This window comes from Epinephelus lanceolatus, chromosome 17, assembly GCF_041903045.1.
Source record: "Epinephelus lanceolatus isolate andai-2023 chromosome 17, ASM4190304v1, whole genome shotgun sequence".
NCBI lineage: Eukaryota > Metazoa > Chordata > Actinopteri > Perciformes > Serranidae > Epinephelus > Epinephelus lanceolatus.
The window spans coordinates 25,279,918-25,296,914 of NC_135750.1; the positions used below are offsets into that span (position 1 = coordinate 25,279,918).

The window sequence follows — 16,997 nt, forward strand, 5'->3', positions numbered from 1 at the left end:
CCAACACCTTCTATATATAATCTGCACTTCACTATATTTTCCCCTCTGTCGTGTGCACCTCAGGTGACCCGGGTGGACGGTGACAAGGTCCTGCCATACCGTTCTAACCTGGTCCAGATTTTGCAGTTGACGCTCCACCTCAAGTGTAAGCAGGGCTACACTCTAGCCTGCAACCTGCTGCACCACATCCTTCGCTCCTCAGCCCTCATCTACCCCACAGAGTACTGCAGTGTGCCAGGTGGCTTTCACCAACCAATCAGTGACTACTTACCCATCAAGGTAGGAATTGATTGTTTACACAAGCTTGATAAAATCAGTATTACATTTTCTTTAACTCGTAACCAACAATGGCCTTGCTTTATTTATTGTGGTTGTCCCGCATGCCAGTGAAATCACACATACTCCACTTATCATCCCTCTAGATCAGTGACAGATTGTGTTTCAGAAACAAAGAAACACTTGCAGTGACAGACGTTTGTACTTTAACCAGATAAGCCGCACAACTCTTTGTAGCACTCGCCATGACCTGGTTTGATTAATTGTCCGATCCTTTCTTTAGATTGTTAGTCAGCAAAGGCCACCCGTACTTTGATCTTATTAGGTCGCTTCCTTGGTGGAGGCATGGATAGTAGATCACTTTGTTGGATTACTGTCTCCGGCACAACAAGAGAGACAGGATGTCTGGAGGGCTGGGCAATATATCGATACTATATCAATATCGTGATATGAGACTAGATATCGCCTTAGATTTTGAATATTGCAGGTGTTGCCTGTTCTTAGGCTGCATCACAGTAAAGTGATGTGACTGTTTAAACTTAAGAGACTGTACTCACTTAGTCATTATATTCATATTACTGATGATCATTTATCAAAAATAATTTTTGAAAGCACCAGTAGTTAGTGTGACAGTATAGTCTAAGTATCAATATTGAGGTATTTGCTCCAAATTATCCTAATATTTTGTTTTCTCAGTATCACCCAGGTGCCCTCACTTGTGGTTACCACAGCAGTGGCAGTAGTGCAGGCCTGGGGGAATGTATTATGTGTTGCATCTGTCTTTACGTGGTCTTTGATTAGTGCCATTTACATATATGCAGTGATAAACTGTATGTCGAACCACAAGTTAAGACTCATAGCTTTACCTTTAGCCTCTAATCACAAATAATAGTGTCAATACTGATGCATTTTTTTATATTGTGATTTAATTCAGTAGATAGCCATGTCCATCTCTTAGTGGCGAGTCTGTGTGATTGCACTGGCAGAAATCCAGCTCCAAAATACCAAGTTCCATGTGCTGTATTCCTGATTACGTATTTATTGTTGATATCTGAGGGGTGCCACAAAAATGTTTACTTTTATGTATTAATGTAGCCTGACATTTTTTACCTCATTAGTTATTGTATTAAGAAGTATAAGCTTTGCTCTTTGTCTCTGTTCCATGCAGGACTGGGGTCGGCCTGGAGACCTGTGGAATCTGGATATCCAGTGGCATGTGCCCAGTGTTGAGGAGATGTCCTTTGCGTTTTATTTACTGGATCTGATCCTCCAACCTGAACTTCAGCGCCTTCAGAGATTTGCACAGGGAGAGCAAGACATGAACAGGTATGAAGGAACAAGTCTTAGTGTCCATGTGTACTTCCTAAAGAGATTACATTCTGATGTCTACTGAAGTCAGTAGCTGTAGACCAGATGCAGTCCATTTTTGTGCATTTGCTTTGACTCTATAATGTACAGCGTGTATATAGATGATAGTTGTTGATTTTGTGTTTTTTTTGTTTTGTTTTGGTTTTTTTTAAGGGATGACGTCCTACAGAGCCTGACCATTGTTCAGCACTGCCTCCTTGGAGCTGGGAGTCTGATGCCTCCACTGAAAGGAGAGCCGATCCCTGAACTGTGAGCAGTTTTATTCACACACAATATTGATGCTCTTGAGTATCACGATATTTTGTTATGTGATACTGTATTGATTGTCAAAAACACTCTTGATATTTAATGAATAGTTTACATGCAAGGATTCAAGGCAGTGGTTCATTTTGTTTGTGTCTAAACCCAACATGACACTAGCGTAAACACAAAGAACAGGGGCCTATGAAACAGGCAACAAGCACTGATTCTTGCTTACGGTATTGCAGTATATCATGATACTTTGAATCGTAACCCTTGTACTGTGATACATATTGTGTCGCCAGATTCTTGCCAATACACAGCCCTAATTGAATGACTGAGTTACTTATATATTTACAGCTGTGTAACTGTAGTATGGTTGCTAAGGGCTTTATGATGGAATTAATATAGGACAGATGTTTTAGGGCACTTTTTTTATTTAAAAAACTCATTCCATTTATATTTTAAGTAGCTAACTCGGCTTCCAATCTGCTTTCCCCCAGGGTCCATAGTATGGTGAATCTAGATGAGACCAGCCTCTACACAGGAGTGGAGTATGGTACGTGAGTCACTTTTTAAGAACTGTTGGATGATAAAGGTTTCACTCACAATACATGTAAATCATCAGGGTTGTTGGAGTATAATCTGAGACTGTCATATTATCTCTACCTGCAGATGAATCCAGAGAGAACTACAGAGATGCTATCTGTAAAGTGATGAGACAGCTGCTGCGTAAGTGTTCACTCAGTTATACTCTCTGCAGCCTTATCCCTAATCAAGTCTTAGTCACATTCAGCTGAACAGGCAAGCTCTCAATATAGAGCTTCTGAGTTCCTTTACCTTGTCCTGCAGATTACATCCTGGAGCACTCTGAGGATGACACCAAGTCTCTTTTCTCCATCATCAAGGTAGGCAGCTAGCAACATAATAGTCTTTACTCTTTTATTTCTTTGTATTGAAGAATATGCCAATATCAGGGTTCAGGCTGTTGCACTCTGTCATCCCCTATCAGCATTTACTACACACTTGCACACACTTTAATGCTACCTTTTGGAAAGCCACAGTGGAGCTGTGTGTGTAACTTATTAAATGCTGCATGGGCGATTGTGTAGGCGTAGGTCATCACTGAATTTATTTGAATCACGTTTGCCGTCTTGAATCGCCCAAAGGCTACATAGGCTATTGGCAGAAGCTGATGCATTGATCCCACTGCCCAAAACTAATCAATATTTTGTCTGCAATACCTTTCAGATCATCAGCGACCTGTTGAACTTCAAAGGTTCTCACAAACATGAGTTTGACTCCCGCTGGAAGAGCTTCAACCTTGTGAAGAAATCAATGGAAAACAGAGTGAGAAATCGAACAATATATTGTCCTTTTGTACAGTTGTCATCCCCAAAGCTTACATTAAATGCATTAGTGATAATGATATTACATCCTATGCACTCTAAAGTATATAATGCCTTGCTGTTATATTTGCAGCTTCATGGGAGAAAGCAGCACATCAGAGCTCTGCTAATAGACAGAGTCATGCTCCAGCATGAGGTAAGTCCTTCATAGAGAAGTTATCTTATATCATTTTATCTTTGCCATTTATAACTTTAAAATTTTGTGTTTAATCAGCTGCGGAAGCTGACAGTGGAAGGATGCCAGTACAGGAGCATTCACCAGGAGCTGATGAGAGATCTGTTGAGGCTTTCCACAAGCACCTACAGTCAAGTGAGTTCCACAGGACACTCCACAGCAATGCATTATTTACATTAGCTTCTGTTTTGTTTTTTACCACAGATTAGCCATTACACATTATGTATCTAAAATGCATCTAAATAGTGTAGTAAATGATATAATAACTGAGATTTTTCATGACCTTGCAGGTACGCAGCAGAGCTCAAAATGTGTTGTACACTGCACTGGGAACCTACAATTTCTGCTGCAGAGATCTGATCCCTCATGTCCTTGAGTTTCTCGACCCGGACAACAGCAGTGTCACACAGCAGCAGTTCAAAGTAAGACAGTCCCCTCTTGCACATCTGTGTCATAAAGGAACTCACAAAGTTTTATATTTTCAAGAATTCAAATGTTATATTTTCTAATTAATGTTTTGTTCATGTCTCCAGGGTGCCTTGTACTGTCTTCTGGGGAACCACAGTGGAGTGTGCCTGGCCAATTTGCACGACTGGGAGTGCATTGCACTGACATGGCCCGCCATCGTACGCTCTGGCCTCAGCTCAGCCATGTCTTTGGAGAAGCCCTCCGTTGTGCGGCTCTTCGATGACCTCGCGGACAAGATCCATCGCCAGTATGAGACCATCGGCATTGACTTCTCTGTAAGAAGAACACTTTTGAAAATGGCTTATAGAATTAAAGGGAACTGTGATATTGTAGAAGCTCAATAACTCAAATACACATACCTTGAAATTACAGATTGGCTTTGAGTGACTGTTGAATCTATATCTATCTATATCTAAGATCAGTATCAGATGATTTCCATTTTTTAAATTGAAAATACAAGATAAAATTGTATTGATTCCAAAATATTAAGCCATGAAAACAGTAAAAATATAATTTAGTGTCAGTACAGAGGCCCAGTTAAACTCAATTTAAAAAAACAATTAAAAATGTCAAATTCTAATATAGAATGTTGACAGTGTTGTCCGATGCAAGGCAACACAGATAGAGTTAACCCGACACAAAATTCAAATTTTGTTATCAAATTATCAGTATTTTTCTCTCTGCTGTTGTCTTTGTCCATTAATTCACTCAGGCGAAGCTTACTGAAGCTACCACAATTCTCTTTTTAGTATTGCGGAAAAGTTTTAACCAACAATGACCCTACAAACCTCACACTTAGGCTGTTCCTGATAAAAGTGGTCCTTAAAAACTTGTAACACCATCTGGCCAGTCTCTATTGTCTCAAATGACTGTATTTATTAAACTGCTGGTGCAAAGAAACACACTCCACACATCAGAGGCTGCATAGAGTCAGTTTATTAATTCCCATCCCTAACAGACTAGTTATAGCAAAGCTGCAGCAAAAACAAAGGTTATGAAGATATATACTTATCTCAGCCATCTTGTCTCCCTCGCTAAACAAATCTTGCCAAAACCAGTTTCCAACAAGCATACTAAAGAAAGTGAGACACCTCACAGCCTTATCATCTTTACAACTGGACAGTCGCAATCTTCTCTCATGTCAAAGGTTGCACAGCTCCTTTTGAGTTATTCAACACATTATTTACGTGTGATTCAGCAATTTTGTATTTAAATTGGAGTACATTTCTACCACAAAACTAATCACAAAGTAGTCACAAAATAGTTAAATGGAACATTTTCTTATTACTCTCTGGTCTCCTGTACTCCAACAAAGCTATGCAAGGGAAACACAGTATTTTATCAGTCTCCCCCATATCAACTCTCTGCCTGAGTTTAACAAATCACTCCCTCCTATTGGGGCTAGCTTTATGTTTAACTCCCTCCCACATGTTTGGATGAATTATGTCACATACTATATGTTTTCCATCTCTTTAGATCCCTGCTGAGTGCTGTGATGTGGCCAGACAACTTATGATCGCAGGAAATCCTGTTCCCAAGGAGCCTGTTCTTCAAGAGGAAGAAGTAGGAGAGGGTTTGAAGAGACAGGAGCTCAAGAACGCTGAGTCTGTGGAGTGAGTTCACATCAGGAGCAAGACAAAAAAATCATCACCACACCAGAGATCTTCAGTTAAATTCGGCTCATCGAACACTTAGATATAAAATGGTTTTACTTTGAGTCTCCTGTTCATATCATGGTCTTTTGCTCCCACATAATAAAACACTTAAAAACTTACTGTACTGTACTGACACATAACCATCTGTTAGGATGATGCACTTACTGTGCAACCTAAATGTGAACATTTGGTTACATAACAGATGCAAATACTGATACTGTTCTACATTTTTTGTAGGAAATACAAACAGCTCATTGGTGATCTGCTGGACTGCATCAGCAACAGGAACATGTAGGTCATTTTAATATTCATCAAATCCTGTTTATATTTATTTATTTATTAGTCTGTAACACCTGCTCTGTTTAACATTTCAGGCCATGGAAGTTCGAACACATTGCAATTGGCTTCCTGTCATTGCTGCTGAGGGATGATCACCAACTCCCACCACCTGCTGTTATGTTCTTTGTGAAAAGCCTCAACCATGACTCCCTCTATGTCCGCAAGGTGTGCCTCACACAAATTATGAGACATGTAGTAGCAGTGCTGTGATTCTGCAGCGTATGGATGCATTCCAGCCTTTCCTGTGGACATTTTGTTTGAAATGTCTCATTTTCTCCATTAGGTGGCGATATCAGCCGTGGCAGGGATAATGAAACAAATAAAGAGGCAGCATAAGAAAGTCCCCGTCAACCCCTCTGAGCTCTGTAAGCATCATATGGTTTTGTTTGTTTGTCTTGTGCATGGACATTACAGTTTTTGTATCTTATTTTCATTCCAATTTGTAATTATAGCTTCTAAAACTCATCTCACAACAATTCATATTTGGTAGGTGGAGTAAAGGAGGCAAGTGGTATTGTGGCAGGGGACCGTCTAGACAACCAGTGGCTCCAGTATAACAGCAGCAGCCTGCCACGCACACAGCAAGACTGGGATGGTTGCGTGTTTGTGGAGAAGACCCACTGGGGATACTACTGCTGGCCAAGGTTTGTATTTTATGTCTTATATTCTTTACTTGACTGTCTTTTGCTATCTTGATTTATTTATTTATTTATTTATTAGATCCCCATTAGCTGCTGGAACTTAACAGCAGCTACTCTTCCTGGGGTCTCATCAAGTTCATCAACCAAAAATGCAGCTAACATAAAATACATTTACATTCATACTCACAAACAAACACGACACAAGACACCTGCTCAAACCTAATACAATAATACTGTAGCTCTACATGCTGACAATTCATTTTAAATTCATTTTTAGGATCACTTGACATTGCCTTTTCTGAGTTACCATAATAATAAAAGGAAGCAAATAGCTCTGTTTTACACCTTCCAACCAGATATATAAAGTCCAACATATAAACAGTAAAAATATCCTGTCATATCTGCTGGGTAAATAAAAATAGTTTAAGTTTTTTCTTAAAACTCATAACATTATTTTCTGAGAGCAGAAAAAATGGTAATTCATTCCATGCCACCATTGCTCTGTAATGCATTGTTTTCTGTTTTAAATTAGTTCTACATAGGGGTAACAAAAACCGACCCTCAGACAACTGTCGAGTGAAATGATAGTGTGTGTCTGAAAAAAATGCTAAAGTCCTGTACAATATTTCTGGTGTTTTTGTTGTTATTATGTTTTTGATAAGACATATTAGTGAATATTGCACCCTGCATTTTACACTTAACCAAGCTAAACGATCATTCATTGTACTTACATTCGTTTGGTATGGGCATTGAAGGACTAAACGAGCCGCTTTATTTTGGGCTACCTGTAACCTATTCAAATTACTTCCTGATGTACTAGACCAAATTACAGAACAATAGTCCAAGTGTGACAACACCAGTGCCTGCACCACTTGCTTATATTTATCTGTAATGCTCTCAATCAGACAACATCTTTCACCTTGTTTTTATTTACCACCACCTCATTATTCTTCTCAAGAAAACTTATGATGTATGCACCACTGGAGGAGCAACCCAAACAGAACTTGGCCAGAGAGGAAATGACAGAGGTTTGTGCTCAATCATACACACACCAATAATATGAATGCATGTTAACTGTTAGTTAAAGTAATTGTAATGCCCTTCTTTACAGCGGGAACAGATCATCTTTGACCACTTCTCAGACCCAGTATTCATTAACCAGTTCGTCGAGTTCCTCTCTCTTGAGGACCGTAAGGGCAAAGACAAGTTCAGCCCTCGCAGGTTCTGTTTGTTTAAGGTGAGATTCCCTGAGAGTCGTGTTAAATACAGAAAGCAACTTGAGTCAGCCAATAGAGAATTTAATTTGTTTCCTTCTTCTGGTCTCCTTCCAGGGATTGTTCCGCAATTTCAGCGATGCCTTTCTCCCCCTGCTGCAGCCACACATGGAACGCCTAGTGGCTGACACCCACGAGAGCAAGCAGCGTTGTGTTGCGGAGATCATCTCTGGACTGATCAGAGGCTGCAAGCACTGGAGTTACTTAAAGGTATGGGATTGAAACTCACCATGAAGAGTCACCTGATTTTTATATTGCAGTTTCATCATGTTCTTGGCTTTATGGTGCTTTTTAAGATTTTCTGAGTCTCCTTCCAGCCACTGCACGAACTCACCCGTACATACACTTGTGCTTTTTCAGGTTGAGAGCCTTTGGGAGGTTTTGTGTCCACTGCTCCGTACTGCCCTGTCCAACATCACAATAGAAACGTACGCAGACTGGGGCACCTGCATCGCCACAGCCTGTGTAAGCTTTTGCTTGTTTATCTCCAACATGTCTTCATCTTTCCTCTTGTTAAACTTGTGTCAGACATCCTTCCTTCCATATGACTCTGTTTCTGTCTCGTACAGGAGAGTAGAGACCCACGCAAACTCTACTGGCTGTTTGAGATGCTAATGGAGTCTCCAGTCAACGGAGAGGGGGGCTCCTTTGTCGATGCCTGGTGAGTAGAAAGGTTGCTGCCTGAAGCAGATGTTCATGTGACTGACAAACTCTGATGATTGCGCTTCTTTTTCCTTTTCCAGTCGTCTCTACGTGCTGCAGGGAGGCTTAGCTCAGCAGGAGTGGCGTGTTCCAGAGCTCCTCCACAGGTTGCTGCAATACCTGGAGCCCAAGCTCACACAGGTCTATAAGAATGTACGGGAACGCATTGGCAGGTGAGGTCCTGTTTACATCCCTAGATAATATGAATGCGCTATTTGTCATTATTCGCTTTTTAAAAACTCTGTTTTATGTGTCTTATCTTATCCTCTCTGGTTTGGTGTCTCTCCAGTGTGCTCACATACATCTTCATGATTGATGTCAACTTACCATACACTCAGCCAACCACCTCCCCACGCATTGCGGACTTCACAGAGCGAATTCTGTTGCAGCTGAAGCCTCTAAATGAGGGTGATGAGGAGATCCAGAACCACGTGACTGAGGAGAATGAGGTTGGAGAGCAGGATGAGAGGACGCAAGCCATCAAGCTACTTAAAACAGGTGGGTTGAGAATCTGTCACCGGTCATCTGAACGCTATCACAATACTGCTTATTGTAGGAATGGTTGAAACAGTAAGGAGTTCAGTTTAGTGGAAAATGAATTCATTTTTGTCAAACATCCACAATTAAAGCAGATGATCATTCTTTAAACATAAAAATTTCTGTCTTCAAATGTCTGCAGTGCTGAAGTGGCTGATTGCGAGTGCTGGTCGCTCCTTCTCTACTGCTGTCCCAGAGCAACTACGGTTGCTTCCCCTGCTCTTCAAGGTGACACACTCATTAATTCAAAGCTTTGATCTGATAGCTTTGTCACTCCCAGCTTAAAAATTTTGACGCTTAATGTATGCACCATGCAGGGACTTAAAATGATGCTGGCGTTCCTATTAACCTATCTCTGTCCTCTGCTCCAGATTGCTCCAGTTGAGAACGATGACAGTTACGATGAGCTGAAGAGGGATGCAAAGACATGTCTGTCTCTGATGTCTCAGGGACTCCTTTACACAGAACAGATCCCCATGGTCCTCAGTGCCCTGCAGGAGGTGAGTCATCTGGCAGCTGTGGCTGCTATTCCACTTTTCACCTGCATCACACATGACTGGGCTTTTTACACACCCTCAGATCTTATAACATATAAGGCTACTAAGCAAAAAGATGAAAGCTTCAAAGGGAATGACAACTGAATGAGATTTTGAATCTGTTACATAATATAACGTGTCAGTACGGTAGTCTGCAGCTTCCTGGAGAATAAATGAGAGCTGAAAAAAGGTAACTGTGACAGTATTCTGCAGAATTCATCTGTGATTTTCAGATGCGCAACCAGCAACATGTGCAACATGAAAATAAAGAGAAATAGCAACATAATATGCAAAGTTGATAAATTAATTACTTGACCCTGAACAGTCCCAATCTGTGAAATGATGTGAACCACATGCAGAGATCGATTTGTTCAAGCTCACAAATTTTAATTTCACTGTTTTAACCCATTTTATATAATCTGTGTTTTTAAAATGAGAGGCATTCCCCAAAAGAGGAGCTCCATTACAAAATCCAGGGCATGATCTGTTCCTCTCGTGAAACAAAATGCTCAGTGTGTTATTGATGTGGGATGGGTTTATTATTGTGTGTTGCAGATTGCCGGCAGCAGCTCCTGGCACGCTCGCTACACGGTGCTCACATACCTCCAGATTATGGTTTTCTACAACCTGTTCACCTTCATGAGTGATCAGAAGGCAGTGAATGACGTTCGGGCACTGGTGATACAACTGCTGGAGGATGAGCAGCTGGAGGTAAAAACAACCTCTCACTGACAACTGTGAAACATTAAAACCATTAAAAATGTAAAGCTGAAACATGTAGTCAGTCTGGCATGACCGTCACTGGAAGATGTTTGGAAGATGAACAGGCTGATTAAATAATAATCGCCAAGCTATCGGCCAATACGTGCTTGTTTATGCTAGCAGGCAGTCTCGCTGTCTTTCAGCTTCACTGTAGTGATTCAGCACTCTCCTCCTAGCTCTCCACTCTCTTCCCCCCTCCAGTCCTCTAGCTGTTGCTATGGAAACCACAGGCTGCAGTAATCTGTTGCTATGGAGATAACGTTCAGATTGAAGGAGGATGAGAGGGAGAGGGATGGAGTAGAGACAAAGGAGAAGTGGGGGATGGATGAAAGTAGCCATTTTTATTTGGCCTCTTAAACTAATCTATGCCTGATTTTACAGGCCTTAGCTATATGACACTTTCATTGCTCTCAATTCTTCAGGATCACCTTCATGAGAGAAATACATATGTTTACAGAATTTGATTAGCTGACACTGGTGCCAAGACAGATTTTAGGCATGACCCTTGTCTTTCTTTATATTGCCAAGTAACCTTTGTTGCACAAAGCTCAAAGCTTAACCCATGAGGAATCTATCTTCTTTTTTAAGGGAAGTAAGTCAGTTACTTTATAGCAAAACTAAACCAGGAAAACTTTAACCTAAAAAGCCTTTCCCCTGGAGAACGCTACTCAAAGATATGCAAAACATCCATTTAAAAGTTTACCTTGCCTGCTGAGAATTTCCCAGAGAAAAGAGACATAAAATGTGCAACAGACCATTTTAGCTTACATTATGGAGAAGCATCTCTACACACATATCCACCCCCAGTCCCCAGCTGGCTGCTATTTCCATCCAGCTGGCCAGTGTACACACTAGTGCAACACCCTGCCTAATAACATTGTTGCTATTGTATGTCCTATACAGTGTAGCGAAGAGCTGGTCAGTAAGGTGCTGGGGCCTTGCTAGTTAGTATGGGCAGGTAAAGCACCAGACAGGAATGCTACGCTAGTTACATTATGCCATGATGGCCAGAATTTATTATTCAGTCAATCAATTTAATGGTCACTTGTAATCATAAAAGGTAGAATTCCAATGAAATCTAATCCCGTCAATCCCTTCAAGCACCGTCTATTGAATGTTCAGCCAAATGAGCCACTCTTTGCAGGGCTTTGCAATCCTGTCCGGTGCTGTGTACATATCAGGCAGTGATGTTTCATGTCAGGACACTCTTGGTGGTGCAGGACTAGAAATTCTTTCGCATTTGAGGGGAAACCTCGAATTTCCTAGAGTGTCTGAGGTGAAACAGTCTTTGCCTTGCCTTTGTCACAACTGAGTCAGTATGCAACGCCCAGGTCAGGCCATTGATGATGTTGACACCAAGGTACTTGAAGATGTCAACCCTCTCCGCTGTGGACTTGTTAATATAAAGGGGGGCATAGTTCCTTTCCTGTCCACTCTCAGCTCCTTAGCCTTCCTGACATTCAGGAGTAGGTTGTTGTCCTGAGACCAACGGGTCAAGTCCTCTACGTCTTTCAGGTAGGCCTTTTGACTGATATCTGTGGTCAGGCGCATCACAGCTATGTCATCAGCAAATTTGATGATGGTGTTTAAGTCTGAAGTGGTTACACAGTTGTGTGTGTACGGGGAGTACAGCAAGGGACTCAGAACGCAGCCCTGGAGTGCTCCGTTGTTAAGAATGAGGTTGGAAGAGGCGTGTCCACACACTCTTACCACCTTAGGTTTGCCTGTCAGGAAGTCAAGGATCCACATCCGCAGTGAGGTGTTTAATCCCAGCTCCTTGAGCTTTGTGGGAAATGCTGAACTGTAGTCAATGAACAGCAATCTTGCATAGCTGCTGTTCTTGCCCAGAAGAGATAGGGTGGTGTCGAAGATGTGTGCTATGGCATCTTCTTTTGATCAGCAAACTGTTGGGTCCAGTGTGAAGAGCAGATGTAATCCTTAACCAGTTGTTCAAAGCACTTCATCACTACAGAGGTGAGTGCCACTGGGCAGAAGTAATTTAGGCAGGCTGGTGTTGATTTCTTGGGCACAGGAATAATGGTGGGGTTTTTTTGCTCCCTCGTATCCATTATTTTCAGTGTAGACACGTAGAAGGCGTGCTCAATAGCAATTGGGCGCACAAGTGTTCCTAAGTGCCCAATTTTCAGGGTGCAACAGCTGCGCCCTGAGAGAAACTAAGTTCAACTTTGGGAATGCAGCAACGCAAACTCGACATCAGGTGACAAGGAACATGCAATCACAGCTGGTGACTATCTTCTGTAAATATCAGTCTTTGGTAAATATGGAGTAGAAGTTGATCATTTTAGTGCAGGGCTACTCAGAGCTTTACGTCCATTATATATATATTATATATATGATATATTTCAAGCTCAATACACACTTAAAAAAACAATGCCTCGGGGCGTCGGTGGCTTGGTGGTAGAGCAGGCGCCCCATGTGCAGGGCTGTTGCCGCGGCCCTTTCATACTTACCTGTCCTGTGCATTAAAGGCAAAAATGCCCCAAAAAATATCTTTAAAAAAAACAAAAACAAAAAAAAAACAATGCCTCGAAGAATACCAGCTCTGAACTTGGGATTTCTGTTTAGTAGGCCATACTACGCAGCCATATGATCTGCACGAATCAACGTAGAGAAAGTAAGGCCACGGTACAGTGCTGGTTATGGTCGTTTAGCAACATAAGGCACAACCTGCCTACGCGCCCTTGAAAGTTGGCACAGAGTAGCACCCAGCACCCGACCTCACATTTTCCAGGCGATGAAAAATATGGCATATGGCCTGGCCCTTATAATTGTCCATGTTTTCAAACTGTAGCCCTAATTTGTAGGCTGCAGAGCATGTGTTTATGGCACCTTTGGTGGTTCTGGTAATCCATGGTTTTGGAACGCGTCTGTTGTTTTACAAATTAAATCCACCTCAGCATCAGTGAATCTATTGATGTCTGCTGTGACTTTGACTGTGGTGTGGTGGAGCATGCTCCAGACTGGATTAACATTTAGAACGCCTGTGACCATATGATTCACACTTAGGATCCAAGCCGCAACATCTTCGGTTGACTGGGTCTCTATTAGCGTATGTCAGCTTTAACACTAATTTGTTATGTGTCAGTAAGTGTCACTTTACATTCTAAAGTTTATGTAACAACCATGTAGAATAAAATTATCTTTCAAGTATCCAATTAACAGATGAAGTAAGCAATGTCACTTACTTCCTTGTTCCTTTCAAGTCATTATAATGTTAATTACTGCCAGCAAGTTCCAGAGTAATCATCTCTTAAATATATGTACTCAGTTGCACCATTATGTGTGTTGTAATAATACTGTTCTGTAGTAATGCATTACACTCTGAAATTCAACTTTCCCATCTCCTCTGTCTACCTTTGTTTTCTAGGTAAGAGAAATGGCCGCCACTACACTCAGCGGCTTCCTTCAGTGCAACTTCCTGTCCATGGACACCCCCATGCAGGCACATTTTGAGGCCCTCTGCAAGACTTGCTTGCCTAAGAAGAGGAAGAGGGAGCTCGGCTCTATAAAGGACACTATACCCTCTGCTGGTAAGGAACATATCTTGAATACGTGACAATGGACTAAACATGCTGTTCTCTCTTATTTTAATGGAATCCCACCTGTCGTGTTTTTGTAGACCTGGTGCGGCGCCATGCAGGTGTTCTCGGGTTGAGCGCTTGTATTCTCTCCAGCCCATATGATGTGCCCACCTGGATGCCCCAGCTGTTGATGGACCTCAGCGCTCACCTCAATGACACACAACCCATTGAAGTATGTATAATCGCCTGTTTATCACTATGCTGTCGCGCTGGGATTATTTTTCAACCTCCTTTCCCCCCCAGTCGCCTAATGCTTGTTGTCAATGTAACCTGTGATATGTTCACTGATAAAGAAAAAAACAATAGCCCTAATTTCTGTTTGTCGCCTTCCAGATGACTGTGAAGAAAACTCTGTCGAACTTCCGACGGACTCACCATGACAACTGGCAGCAGCATAAGCAGCAGTTCACAGATGACCAGCTGCTGGTCCTCACTGACTTACTGGTCTCCCCATGTTACTATGCCTAAAACTTGGTAAAGCATTTTAACTTCACACTCTTCTTGAAACATAAATATTACTAAATGTTTTCACAAGCGCATCCCAAATATATGTAACTTGATTATTATTTTTTTACTGACTACAGTTAAACAAAGCTGATAAAGGGATAATTGCATAGGCATAAGAGAAAACTCCCTGAGCCACCTTTTTACAGTCATGCCTGTTTTTGTTTCAGTTTGGGATGAACCCGGACTGAACAGACACCAGCCTGCATTGGGGAGGAGGCTCCAGTTCCTGACTGCTGAAAGGCACAGCATCACCCTGGAAGAAGAGTGGCACACAAAGCAACTTGAGTTGTGGCACACACAGGATTGAAAAGTTGTTTATTCATGTATTTAGCTCATTACATTTCTACTATACTTAATATTTAAGGATCAATCATAGCAGGGATAAATGACCTGCAGTTTGTAACATTATTGTACAGTTTTATTTCTTCTTCTTTTTTTTTTCCTTTTTTTTTTCGGGTTTGTTTGTGTGCATGTGCTCGAGTGTATGTGTGTGCGCGTTTATGGGATGCTTGAAGACATCCGCCAGTGTCCCACACATTTCTCAGGATTCTATCCCAAGTATCAACTCTGAGCCAACACCATGTCCAGTGTCGGACATACTCTTTACTATCTCCCAGTAGTGAAGTGTTTGTTACAAACCACAGAGCACTGACTATTGAACAATGGTCTCTTTAAGTTAGACTTAAACCTGCAACACACAGTGTTTGTGTGGCTGTTTGATCTATTATGATTATATGCATCATGCATGTATATATCATGGTATAGCAAATATGCACAAACATTTATTTATTTATTTGACTTTTTTGAAGTGCTATGTTTTTTTGTTTTTTTTTTTCATATTAAGTATTTCTGAGATAAAGTAGACGAGCTTTTAGCAAAGGAGCCTATTGTCATCCACTCTGGCAAAGAAAGGGAGAGGGCAAGCTCCCCACTGCTGTGCTGTGTGATGCGTTTGCTGTGAGGACGTGAGAACAGTTTGATGACCATTTCATGTTTCGGTGCAAGAAAATAACCACACCGCCTGTCAATAATTGTGACCTCTTCTCACTTGTTCCCGTTATCATTTACCTTTTTTTTTTTTTTCTAAAACCCACAGAGATGAAGTGAAATCACTTTTGTTTGCTTTCCCCTGATGACTTGAAATCAGTCCAAGCATTGAAGCATTTAGTACCTCACTTATGTATAGTGTAGTGCCAAAACTGCAGTGATTTTTTAGATGTACTGTTTGCTTATTGAAAGAGATGTCAATAAATTGTTTGTAACAAAAACTGCATTTGATGTCTGTTTTTTATGCCTCCGTGCTGGCAGTTACTGTGGCCTGAGGCATTATGTTTTAGGGTTGTCCGTCCATCTGTCCCATTCTCAAAACCAAGATATCTCAAGAAAGCCTTGAGGGAATTTCTTTTAATGTGGCACAAATGTCCACTTGGACACAATGATGAACTGAGCAGTTTTGGCGGTCAAAGGTCAAGGTCACTGTGACCTTGTCTGTCATGAACATGATATCTCAAGATCGTCTTGAGGGAATTTCTTAAAATTTGGCACAAACATCCACTTCAAGCCAATTATGAACCTTTTAGAATACAGTGGTCAAAGGTCAGGGTCACTGTGACTCAATGTTAGAGCCGTTTCTGGCAAGTCCTAGTTTCCTGTTTTTTTTCTGAGTCACTTTAATGGGCCACCTGACCTGGCATCTCGGGAGCCTTTAATTAAAGGCAGGTGTGCTGAAGTGACTGGAGCGTGGAGGACACCATGGGGTTACAGTCATTAACCACTGTCTATTTGGTTAGTCTTAGTTTTTATTGTTCGATGAAGTCATTTAATACCCCATTGATCTGAACTTTGTTTTTGTAAAGGTGTATTTATTTATTTATTTTTTTAATGCAACAGTCAAGACAATCAGTTCATAGCCTCATCTTGCAAGTCTCCATACATTGTGCAAATCAATCAACTCTCAAACCAATACCAAAGCACCCTGGGTCATCAAACAGTGAAAACCAAAGACAGTGAGTTCATCATATCTCCCGTTATGGCGTCTGTGTACAGCTATTTTTTAACTTATTTGGAAGCCGCAATATTCATGAATGCAGTATCTCAAGGAAGAACTGCAGGGAATTTCTTCAAATTTGGCACAAGCATCTACTTGGACTCAAAGATGAACTCACTAGAATTTGGTGGTTAAAGGTCACAGTCACTGCGTCCGTCTTACCTTTGTGAACGTGATATCTCAAAAACACTGTAAGGGAATTTCCTCAAATTTGGCACAAATGTCCACTTTGACTCATGGGCTGAACCTATTAGAATATGGTGATTGAAGGCCAAGGTCACACTGACCTCAAAAAACATGTTTTTGGTCATAAATCAAGAGTTCATGTGCTAGTTATGACAAAAATTCACACAAATGTGTCATAGGATGATGAAGTGATGACATTTTATATCCAAAGGTCAAATGTCAACCGTGACATCATGATGTTTACAAAAACACTTTCATGGCTATTAGTCAGTG

The 16,997-nt window shown here is 41.3% G+C and overlaps 1 protein-coding gene across 2 annotated transcripts in view; it reads left to right on the top strand.

Annotated features, from left to right (window-relative positions):
- Positions 1 to 15,759, top strand: part of psme4a (proteasome activator subunit 4a) — a 31,316-nt gene extending 15,557 nt beyond the window's left edge. For both annotated transcript variants that reach the window (XM_033613238.2, XM_033613237.2), the window contains 30 exons: positions 64 to 279; positions 1,445 to 1,602; positions 1,798 to 1,893; positions 2,388 to 2,443; positions 2,560 to 2,616; positions 2,737 to 2,792; positions 3,136 to 3,234; positions 3,367 to 3,429; positions 3,508 to 3,603; positions 3,759 to 3,890; positions 4,002 to 4,211; positions 5,413 to 5,549; positions 5,829 to 5,882; positions 5,966 to 6,095; positions 6,214 to 6,295; positions 6,421 to 6,574; positions 7,530 to 7,599; positions 7,683 to 7,808; positions 7,903 to 8,055; positions 8,206 to 8,310; positions 8,415 to 8,506; positions 8,589 to 8,720; positions 8,837 to 9,045; positions 9,227 to 9,312; positions 9,456 to 9,584; positions 10,176 to 10,331; positions 13,771 to 13,933; positions 14,023 to 14,156; positions 14,318 to 14,458; positions 14,659 to 15,759. In XM_033613238.2, coding sequence (XP_033469129.2) covers positions 64 to 279; positions 1,445 to 1,602; positions 1,798 to 1,893; positions 2,388 to 2,443; positions 2,560 to 2,616; positions 2,737 to 2,792; positions 3,136 to 3,234; positions 3,367 to 3,429; positions 3,508 to 3,603; positions 3,759 to 3,890; positions 4,002 to 4,211; positions 5,413 to 5,549; positions 5,829 to 5,882; positions 5,966 to 6,095; positions 6,214 to 6,295; positions 6,421 to 6,574; positions 7,530 to 7,599; positions 7,683 to 7,808; positions 7,903 to 8,055; positions 8,206 to 8,310; positions 8,415 to 8,506; positions 8,589 to 8,720; positions 8,837 to 9,045; positions 9,227 to 9,312; positions 9,456 to 9,584; positions 10,176 to 10,331; positions 13,771 to 13,933; positions 14,023 to 14,156; positions 14,318 to 14,452 — 3,486 coding nt within the window. In that variant the 3' untranslated portion in view covers positions 14,453 to 14,458; positions 14,659 to 15,759. The remainder of the gene's footprint in view (positions 1 to 63; positions 280 to 1,444; positions 1,603 to 1,797; positions 1,894 to 2,387; positions 2,444 to 2,559; positions 2,617 to 2,736; positions 2,793 to 3,135; positions 3,235 to 3,366; positions 3,430 to 3,507; positions 3,604 to 3,758; positions 3,891 to 4,001; positions 4,212 to 5,412; positions 5,550 to 5,828; positions 5,883 to 5,965; positions 6,096 to 6,213; positions 6,296 to 6,420; positions 6,575 to 7,529; positions 7,600 to 7,682; positions 7,809 to 7,902; positions 8,056 to 8,205; positions 8,311 to 8,414; positions 8,507 to 8,588; positions 8,721 to 8,836; positions 9,046 to 9,226; positions 9,313 to 9,455; positions 9,585 to 10,175; positions 10,332 to 13,770; positions 13,934 to 14,022; positions 14,157 to 14,317; positions 14,459 to 14,658) is intronic.
- Positions 15,760 to 16,997: the final 1,238 nt, after the last annotated feature.